The sequence below is a fragment of the Lemur catta genome, chromosome 16 (assembly GCF_020740605.2).
Source record: "Lemur catta isolate mLemCat1 chromosome 16, mLemCat1.pri, whole genome shotgun sequence".
Lineage (NCBI taxonomy): Eukaryota > Metazoa > Chordata > Mammalia > Primates > Lemuridae > Lemur > Lemur catta.
This window is the reverse complement of record NC_059143.1, coordinates 3,346,745-3,357,502: the sequence shown is the minus strand read 5'-3', so window position 1 is coordinate 3,357,502 and position 10,758 is coordinate 3,346,745. Positions and strand designations below refer to the sequence as shown.

Genomic DNA, 10,758 nt, shown 5'->3' with positions numbered 1-10,758 from the left:
GGATGGCACACTCCCAACACGTCCTGTCACCGCGTTTAGCTCACGGGCTCGTGATTCTTCGCGTTGTCCTGCTAGAGGTTCGCGACGTGCGTTTTGGTACCTCCAGAGCCCAGCACGACGCCAATTACTGAGCAGGCGCGGAATTAAATATTTGACGAGTGACTCAAAGAGTTAATGCTAAAAATACCAAAGACAGCTTCCAGCCTGCGACGGAAGGGTCTTTAGTCTGCGACCTCAGCAGCGTGGCTGCTTCCTCCTCGCGCCTCCGACCCTTCCGGCCCCGCCCCTCAAGCTTCGCCCCTAAGGCCCCGCCTCTAGCCCCGCCCCCACGAATCACCCCGGCCTCACCCCCCCCCCCCCAGCCTCGCCCACCCCCGCGCTTCTCCCTCGGCCCCGCCTCCAGCCGCGCCCCCTCGCCCTCTGCGCTCCTCCCCCTGGGCCCCGCCTCCAGCCCGGGCTGAGTTCGCGGCCGGCCTGCGAGAGGTGACGCCGACGTCAGCACGCCGGGGCGGGGCGCAGAGGACGCGCGCGTGGAGAGCGTGGGCTCGCCGGTGAGGCGGGCCCGCTGTGCTGCTGCGCGGCCGCTCTCCCCGGAACCGAACCTGCTTCCCGAAGCCGCCCTCGCCGCCCGGCCGCGGCACCAGCCGCGCCTGCGCAGCGCCCCGGACCGAGCGGGCCGAGCCGGCGGCCATGGCGCACCGCTGCCTGCTGCTGTGGGGCCGGGGCGGCTGCTGGTCTCGCGGCCTCCCGCCGCTCCTCGCTCCTGGCGGCGGCGTGGGCCCCAGCGAGCGGCTCCGCCTCCGGACGGTGAGTCCCGGTGCCCGCGCCCCGCGCCCCGTCCCTCGGGCTCGCTTCCGGCCGGGGAGAGCGGGCGTCAAGGTCACCGGCCCCCGGGCGCCCCCGGCACTTGACTGCGGGCCGCGTGCGCCGCGGGCCGGGCCGGGTCGCCGGCCTTCCTGCGCCTTCGTCCGTGGGCGCCCGGGGCGCGCTTGTGCGTTCCTGGCCCTGCGTTTCCCATTCGATATCTGAGAACACGCATCTCCGGGAGAGTCGGATCTTTGTGCTGCGTAGAGCGACGAGCCTTCGAAGGTCACTTCGCGGCTTTGGTTGCCCTCACTTTGCCCGCTGTCGTGATGTTGGAAAAGGTGGTGTGCTAGTGTCTAAGAGTCCGTAGTACAAGCGCGATGTCGAAAGTTCGCATTTTGGAGTCAGGCTCCGTTTTCCCATCTGTTGAATGGGGCCATTGCTGGCTTTTTTTTTTTTTTTTTTTTATTGAGACAGAGTCCGGCTCTGTCACCCTGGCTAGAGTGCCGTGGCGTCAGGCTAGCTCACAGCATCCTCCAACTCCTGGGCTCAAGCAATCCTCCTGCCTCAGTCTCCCAAGTAGGTGAGACTACAGGCATGCGATACCATGCCTGGCTAATTTTTTTTGATATATATTTTTAGTTGTCCAGCTAATTTCTTTCTGTGTTTTTAGTGGAGATGGAGTCTCGCTCTTGCTCAGGCTGGTTTCAAACTCCTGACCTTGAGCGATCCTCCTGCCTTGGCCTCCCAGAGTGCTAGGATTACAGGCATGAGCCACCGCGCCCGGCCAGATACCAATAAATTTTAACTGTTATTATAAAAATGTCACCTTTTCAGAGTAAGGACGGTGTTTCTGTTGCATAACAGGACCTGTCTTCAGTAGGAGGCTATTTCTCTGTTGGTAGTAACCAACTCCATTTAGGGATACACACGGGATCTAGTACATGTTCTGAACTGATGATAGTGTGTTGACAAAACCATGGCAGTGATCTGTCTCAAGTAAAGGTTTGTGTATCGATTAGTGGGTATCAGCTATTTCAGTGACACAGGTACTTTCTGTTAGTTCTTTAGAGTTCAGCCTTGGATTACTTTACCTAGAAGATATAGCTTGGTGGTTGAGGCCCTGGGGTCAGTCACAGGCTTGGCCTCTTACTAGCGGGATGCCCTTGAGGAAGTTGGCTCTGTCTCTAAACTTAAAAGGGGGAAATAATAGTACCTGTGTTCATGATATTTGCTCTCTGCAGCTCCCTTGCCAGTCTTGCATTAATTGCTTAGCTACTGTCATCTCTTTCCTACTCTGTACTTTTTTACTTTTTTGTGTTGCATTCTTTTCCTGTCTTAACCTAGCCCTGATCCCTTTTGCCACTGCTGGATATTTGACTCGGGCATATAATGAGCAGGTAGGGATCTGCCTTAATGAGATTGCAATTTTTGTGTCAGGAATGTCATGTATTAATAAAAGGCCTTCCTTTCCAGTGGCACTATTGTCCCTGTAAATCGCAGTTGCTGAGATATAAGGAGGTCCTCTGCACTGACAGCTATAACTGAATGACTGGGGAGGGGGTGGTCTGTGACATACTCCCTGGTTCTGCTCTGAAGATCTAGCTGGAGACCCCTGGGCACTACTGTGCTGCTTGTGGGGGAGTCTGATGGAACAGATTTTCCTTTAGGTTCATGCTACTATCAGAGACCAGAGACAGGCTGGGCACGGTGGCTCACACCTGTAATCCTAGCACTCTGGGAGGCTGAGGCAGGTGGATGGTTTGAGCTCAGGAGTTCAACACCAGCCTGAGCAAAAGCGAGACCCCATCTCTACTAAAAATAGAAAGCAATTATATAGACAACTAAAAATATATATAGAAAAAATTAGCAGGGCATGGTGGCGCATGCCTGTAGTCCCAGCTACTTGGGAGGCTGAGGCAGGACGATTGCTTGAGCCCAGGAGTTTGAGGTTGCTGTGAGCGAGGCTGAGGACACGGCACTCTAGGCTGGGCAACAGAGTGAGACTCTGTCTCAAAAACAAAACAAAACAAAACAAAAACAAAGACCAGAGACAGAAGTAGACAGAAGTATTGTTCTCACAGTGAGGTTCGTGGGGAAGAGATTTTCCTGTGCTGAGATATCAGTTCTCAGGTCTTATGCCCAGGATAAGACTGGTGATAAAGCAACTGAAAAGTGCTCATACTGTCAAACATAAAAGCTAATTCTCTAAAATGAGGCGCTCTAAACTTAAATTTTGTAAATTGGTATCTCTTATTTATTCTTTGAATGACAGACATCCAGGGCTTGGGTAATAATAAGCACAGGAGAAAAAGTTTCGTTGATGATTTCTTTATAGAAAACAACCTCACTGGTAAATGCAGCCACAAAGATTATTACTGGCGTATTCCATGTAAATACACTTTGAAAATAGAGCCTAAAGAGAGCTTCTTAGCGAACATTTATGGAGTGCATACAGTGTGCCCAATTCTGTACTAAACTTTATGGTGATATAAAGACTTGCTTAGATTTTGCTCTGATTTGGATGTGGTTTGGGTTTGTCCTCACCAAAATGCATGTTGACTTGGTGCAATGCTAGGGTAGTGAGTTCTTGCTCTGGATCAGTTCTGGTGGCAGTGGGTGATTATGGAGGGAGGTTCCTCCTCCTGTTTGGTCCTCTCTCTTCCCATGTGTCCAATTCTTCTTTGTCCTTCCTCACCATGTATTGGCCTAGCACCAAGCCTGGTGCCATGTTTCTTGTCCTTCCCAGCCTACAGAACTGTGAGCTAAATAAACCTCTTTTCTTTATAAATTACCCAGCCTCAGGTATTCTGTTATAGCAGTACAAAATGGACTAAGGCATGGTGATATTACCTCTGTGCTACCCCTGTTCCCTATACTATATAGGTTTTAACTCTTGCACTTGTTATACCATATTGTAACTGATTTGTTTCCATGACTTTCATCCTTACGCTTCTGAGTTTCTTTCTCACGGGTGGAAACAGGTTCTGATTCCCCTTTGAATGCCCCACTGCTTGGCAGCATCTGGCCTGGAATAGGTGCTCAATGCATGAATGTGATTTGTTGACTTGTCTAGCTTGAAATAACATTTCATCTTAATCTGTATATACCCTTAATGGATTTGGTATTGGAAAAAACTCTTCTCTTATGATACATTTTTTATCCATTATCCAGTAGTTATTTTATAGGTCAAGTGTTCCAGTGGTGGGGGAGGTTATAACAACATAAGCTCCAAATTCTCTCTAATCAGCATTGTGGTCAGCCAAAACAGTGTGTGTCAGTGTTTCTGTCCTGTTTTGCTGTGCAGAATTGTGTATTTAAAATTAAATCAGCTCTTCTTTTTGACATTTTTAGTCACATATCATAAGATTCATCACTTTAAAGTGTACAATTCAGTGGTTTTTAACATATTCACAAAGTTGTGCAACCATCACCACCATCCCTAATTCCAGAACATTTTCATCTCTAAAAAGGTGGCCTGTAACCATTGCAGTCACTCCCCATTTGTCCGTAACTGTCCTCCCAGCCCCGGGCAACACTCATCTACTGTCTGCATGGATTTGCCTATTTTGGACATTCCATGTACAGTTGACCCTTGAACAACATGGGTGTGAAATGCACAGGTTCACTTGTACGTGGATTTTTTTTACTAAATATGTTGGCACATTTTTTGGAAATTTGCCATAATTTGAAAAAACTTGCAGATAAACCTCATAGTCTAGAACCATTGAAAAAATTAAGAAAAAGGTATGTCGTGAATGCATAAAATATATGTACATGCTAGTCTATTTTATCATTTACTATCATAAAATATACATAAATCTATTATAAAAAGTTAACATTTCTCAAAACTTATACACGGACCATACATGGTGCCATTTGCAGTTGAGAGAAATGTAAATAAACATAAAGATGTAGCATGAAATAACTGCATAAATTAACTGCAGTTCATATTGTATTACTGTAATAATTTTGTAGCCACCTCATGTTTCTGTTGCAGTGGCCAGTATCCGCTTAGAAGACTATGTTACCTAGTCATCTCTGAGTGAGCATTTTGTCCCTCCTGTAAATTGCATATCACAGTAAAAAGGGATCTCTAGTGGCTCTTGGGTATTTTTCATTTCATTTATTGCAATAATATAGACCTTGAATTATACCATGGGACCCATATGAAGTGCCACTAGTGATGCTGGAAGTGCTACCAAGAAGCAGAGAAAAGTTATGATATTATAAGAAATGTTGAATTGCTTGGTATGTATTGTAGATTAAGGTCTGCAGCTGTGGGTGTCCAGCATTTCAGAGAGACAATTCATCTTGTAAACAGACAACGGTAAACTTATAGTATCTAAAATGCAGTATAGTACTATAAATGTATCGTTTTTTCCTTATGATTTTCTTAGCATTTTCTTTTCTCTAGCTTACTTTATTATAAGAATACAGCATAATACAGTATATTATACAGCATATAAGAATGTAGTATATAACATACAAGATACGTGTCAGTGGATGATTTCTGTTATTTCTGGTCAACAGTAAACCATTAGTAGTTAAGTTTTGGGGGAATCAAAGGTTATACTAGGATTTTCAATTTTGTTCCTAACCCTCGAGTTGTTCTAGGGTCAACTGTAAGTGGAATTATATGTGGCCTTTCGTGTCTGGCTTCTTTCACTTAGCATAATGTTTTCAAGTTTCATCCATGCATCAGCTCTTTATTTCCTTTTATGAGTGAATAGTATTCCATTATATGGATACACCACATTTTATTTATCCATTCATCAGTAGTTGGTGGACATCTGGGTTCCCACTTTTTGGCTGTTATGAATAGTGTTGCTGTGAACATTTGTGTACAAATTTTTGTGTGGCCAGCGTTTTCAGTTTTCGCAGGTAGAAGTGGACTTGCTGGATCAGATGGTAACTCTACATTTAACATTTTGAGAATCTGCTAAACTGCCTTCCAAAGTGGCTGCACCATTTTACATTCTTACCAGCAGTGTGCAAGGGCTCTAGTTTCTCTACATCCTCAGCAACATTTGTCGTCTTTTTGATTATAGCCACCCTGGTGGGTGTGAAGTAGTTCTGTTTGGTTTCGTGATGTTTGATTTTTCTCATCGGCCCATAAAGGAGGCAAATGATGATCGATGCTAATACAGATTAACTTCACTTTAAACATTCCCATTTGTATTTAAACCTCCCCAACAATGGTGGTGAATTTTCACTTTGCAAAAGGATAGAATTACTTGAACTTTTTCACTGCCAGATTTGGATATATCCCCTCATGTCCCTTGACGTTGATTGTTTTTAATTATGCAGCTAAAAATTTAATAGGAAGCTTCTTTGGTTTATTTATATTACATTTCAATTTACCTAGGCTATGTTTACAAACAACTTTTAAGCAATATATGTTATATAAAGCAGAGAATTTGTAATGGGACTTGTAGAACCATGATTCTCACCAGGGTGACAGTATATCAAATATCTTTATCACATATTGGTAGTACAAGGATTATGGGTGATGGTGGGCCATAATAACTTTCTTATCTTTTTTTTTTTTTTTTTTGAGACAGAGTCTTGCACTGTTGCCCGGGCTAGAGTGCCATCATCACAGCTCACAGCAACCTGAGACTCCTGGGCTCAGGCGATCCTCCTTTCTCAGCCTCCCAAGTAGCTGGGACTACAGGTGCTTGCCACCACGCCCAACTAATTTTTTTTTCTATTTTTAGTTTCCTGGCTAATTTTTTCTATTTCTAGTAGAGACAGGGTCTCGCTCTTGCTCAGGCTGGTCTCAAACTCCTGACCTCAAGCGATCCTCCCACCTCAGCCTCCCAGAGTGCTAGGATTACAGGCGTGAGCCACCGTGCCCGGCCAACTTTCTTATCGTTGAACTAAGATAAAATTAGTATTATGTTTATAAGCAGCACAGAGCTGTAATTTCAGGTAAATATCTTGTAGTATGATAGACTTTGCAAATGAGTCAGCATGAAGCAGCACATTTTCTGTGTCAGAGTTTGTCTTTTGAATGCTGCAAATTAAGTAAACATTGCCAAAGTGATTGTGTTGTTAGGTAATTATAATTGGGTTGCAATTTAAACTTATGTCTGATTTTGAAGTATTCTTGTCTTCTAGATCACAGTGTGTTTCTCCTGGTTTTGTTGCTAGGATGGAGTGACATATTGCCAGATAACCCCAGCGCGCACTGAAAGGGAGTTGTTCTGTGCTAGTTTATAACCACCTGCGCAAGGGAGAAACAGTTCATCCACTTTATGATTAGGAAATGAAACTTAAATTTTTTATCTTGATACAAACTTCATGCTTTTATTTTTATGTCATTTTACAGCTTTATCGATACGCAACAACTCAAGCAACAGCCAGGAGAGATTCTCTTTTGACAGATGTAATTGCTGCTTATCAGAGATTGTGTTCTCGACCTCCAAAAGGTAAGTGCTTAGGTGTGACTGAAGTTCTGCATTGTTGAGGAGACATGTCATCAGCAGGTGTTTATGCAGCAGGTGCATAGGTTTAGTTTCAAGTTGACCCTTAACTTCTGTCTCCTCCTTTAGCCTATTCCCCTACCTCCAGTGTGTGATTACAGTGATGAAAATATGTCATCTTCAAATATAACACTTTGTTTTGTATATTTTTCCTTTTCTAATAGGATTTGAAAAATACTTTCCCAATGGAAAAAATGGAAAAAAAGCTAGTGACTCTAAAGAAGTTATGGGAGACAAAAAAGGTACTTTTAAAAAATATTATGTTTGAATTTATTGTTTTCCCCTAATATATAAAGGTGATAGTTTCACTGAAGAAAGAGTTATTGTAAGTCAGTTCTGAAACTGTAGGTTGTAAGTTTGTAGTAAAATTCTCAAACCTTATGTTTCATTTCTTCTTAATTTTCTGTTCATATTTTCTTGTCATTTTTCAAACTGGAGTGATTTAAGTTCCTCTTAGAGATAATTAACTGATCAAACTAAGCATATTTGGTAGATATCTGACACATAGTTTAGTGAGAAAAATCCTAAAAACCTAACACATGTAATTTATTTGACACATACTATGGTTAGTGCAGTGTTTTTTAAATGGTTCCTCAGGTCCTTCCTCATCTTAGGGATTCAGAGAAGGTTTCTTAGAGCTGGGCAGCTAGGGGGCTGTGTAGGCTCTGAGCCACCTGTCCCCCATTTCGTGAGGGCAGTAACATTTAGCACAGTGCCTGGCGTGTGTTGGCATTCAACCAGCATCCTTTCTTTTTAGGGAAATGTAAGGCAAAATACAATTCAGCCCTTGTTTTTAAATGAACTTGTCATATTAATAGTTGGAGAGACAGATACGTGCTCAGAGAATGCAAAGGAGTGAGAGCCAGGCCAGGGGCATGGGGGGAGAAGCACTGGGGTGGGCTGGTTATGGCCCTGAGCCTCTAGACGGGGGCGTGGGTGACATAGGTAGCATCTGCAGAGTTTTCCCAGGGCATGCTCGGTAATCTTCCAGTCTTGGTTTGGGGCGGATTAATAATAATAGGTCCACTTTATATCTTCTGTGTATGTGTTACTTTGTCCCTGTGTGGTTTGGGAAATCGCCAGATACCTCAGCAGTGCGCTTACGGTGTGTTTCCCTGGCCTGGGCCTCAGTCGGGCGGGGGGGGGGGGGGGCGGGCGGCGGCGGGGAGGCTTGTGCACACCTTGTCCGTCTCACACTTTCTGCTTCACTTGACAGTGGTGCAGAAACTCCTTGTATGCAGCACGGTGTGGTGAGCATGTCATGAAGCTACAGTGTCTTGTAGCCACAGGGGATGACCAGGTGTCTGTAGCCTCACGTCCTACTATGAAAGAGAGGTCGCTTCATAGTAGCTGAAGAAGTTGGAATGGTAGTTGTAGGACTTAGATAGAGAAGTGGCAAAAGAAAGGAAAATGGTCATGACTGCTCAGTTCGCTAGGGCTGCCGTTACAGAGTATCGCAGGCTGAGTGGCTTACCCAGCAGAGATGTATGTTCATGGTTCTGGAGGCTAGAGAGCCAAAATCAGGGGGACATCAGGTTGGTACCTTCTGAGGGCCCGGAGGGAAGAATCCATTCCAGGCTTGTAGATGGTTGTCTTCTCCCCACATCTCTTCATGTCATCTTCCCTCTGTATATGCCTGTGCCCAAATTTTCCATTTTTATAAGGGACCAGTTATGCTGAATTAGGGCTTACCCTAATGCCTTCATCTTGACTTGATACCGCCACAAAGACCCTGTTTCCAAATAAGGCCACATCTTGAGGTACTGAGAGTTAGGACTTCAACATTTGAATTTTGAGTGGACACAGTTCAACCTGTAATAGTGACTAATTTCAGATTCTTGCGAACTAGTTTTATGTGGTTTTTTTTTTTTTTTTTTTTTTTAGCCATTATCAAAATTTTCACTTTTCCTACAGACGAAAGTTAACAATGTCTACTTGTTGGGATTGGGGAGGGAGCACTTACTTTTTTTTTTTTTGAGACAGATTCTCACTTTGTTGCCCGGACTAGAGTGAGTGCCGTGGCGTCAGCCTAGCTCACAGCAACCTCAAACTCCTGGGCTTAAGCGATCCTACTGCCTCAGCCTCCCGAGTAGCTGGGACTACAGGCATGTGCCACCATACCCGGCTAATTTTTTCTATGTATATTTTTAGTTGTCCAGATAATTTATTTCTATTTTTAGTAGAGACAGAGTCTCGCTCAGGCTGGTCTCGAACTCCTGACCTCAAGCAATCCACCCGCCTCAGCCTCCCAGAGGGCTAGGATTACAGGCGTGAGCCACCGCACCCGGCCAGGAGCACTTACTTTTTAACTCTGAGTGGTGACTGAGAAGTTCACATCCCAACCCGCTCTATCTCTTATTTACTGTCCCCTGACACTGCAACAAGTTATTTAAGCTACACTTTCTGCCTCTGTAAAATGGGTGTAATAGCAGTATACTTCTCGGGTAATCGGGCTGTGTTGTGCATATTTCATGAGACGATGCAAGTTGAGCACTTGCAAACCTCCTCAGATATTAACACTTTGTATTAGTATTCTTTCTCCTAGTGTTTTATTTAGTAACTGGTCAGTTGCCATAATGTATTCTGCGATAAATCTTTTAGTAAACTGTATCAATGAAAACACTGCTGAGAGATATAAAACCCTGCAATGCTGTTGTGTGTGCTCTTTGTTTATGAACAGAATCGAAACCAGCTGCTACCCCACGCTCTTCAGGAGGAGGAGGTGGTGGAAAACGAGGTGGCAAGAAAGATGATGCTCACTGGTGGTCCAGGTTCCAGAAGGTTTGATTCCACACTGTGTTAATTCAACGTTACGACGGTGGCCCTGGGAAGAGTTGGGAGGCGTTGGTAGTATTGAGAAGATACTACCAATTGTGGGATTTCATTCTTCACAGAAATGTCTCCCTCTCTGCTCAGGGTGACATTCCATGGGACGACAAGGATTTCAGGATGTACTTTCTCTGGACTGCTCTGTTTTGGGGAGGAATCATGTTTTACTTCCTGTTCAAGAGCTCTGGGAGAGAAATTACTTGGAAGGACTTTGTCAATAACTATCTTTCTAAAGGAGTAGTAAGTATTTTATGGGATTGGTGGCTATTGTGGTTCAAAAGGTGAAATTTGGTACATTAGACCAAAAAAGTGATAGCAAATTAGCCTGACTTGTCCATTGTAGTTATTATTTTTACATCAGATTTTTCTAATGCTGGAAAGTACTGCAGCCAGTAAACCTGTTTCGACCCAGTATCACCAAATCTACCCCCAAATCGTTTTATTTCACTTTGTTCCAGAACCTGGTTTTGGAACCAGTACTTCCAGCTGTGATCCCAGCTTCTCTCAGCTGTTTTTATGTCTTTACTGCTTTTAATCTCCTGTGGGCTTGGCAGCTAATCAGAATTGTATAAAATAAGAGTGGCCGGGCTCTAGGGGAGGGGCTGGTAGGCAGTGGGGCTCTGACGCCAGGCTGCAT

General features: G+C 44.5%; 1 protein-coding gene across 3 annotated transcripts in view; it reads left to right on the top strand.

Moving 5' to 3' along the window:
* The first annotated feature begins 526 nt into the window (after positions 1-526).
* Positions 527-10,758, top strand: part of AFG3L2 (AFG3 like matrix AAA peptidase subunit 2) — a 40,563-nt gene continuing 30,331 nt past the window's right edge. Inside the window, exons 1-5 of one of the 3 annotated variants that reach the window (XM_045527779.1) lie at positions 527-807; positions 7,139-7,238; positions 7,457-7,534; positions 9,973-10,073; positions 10,209-10,361. In XM_045527779.1, coding sequence (XP_045383735.1) covers positions 691-807; positions 7,139-7,238; positions 7,457-7,534; positions 9,973-10,073; positions 10,209-10,361 — 549 coding nt within the window. In that variant the 5' untranslated portion in view covers positions 527-690. Of the gene's footprint in view, positions 808-1,118; positions 1,146-7,138; positions 7,239-7,456; positions 7,535-9,970; positions 10,074-10,208; positions 10,362-10,758 lie in introns of those variants that run through there. The other 2 variants (XM_045527780.1, XM_045527781.1) reach the window with 2 other exon arrangements.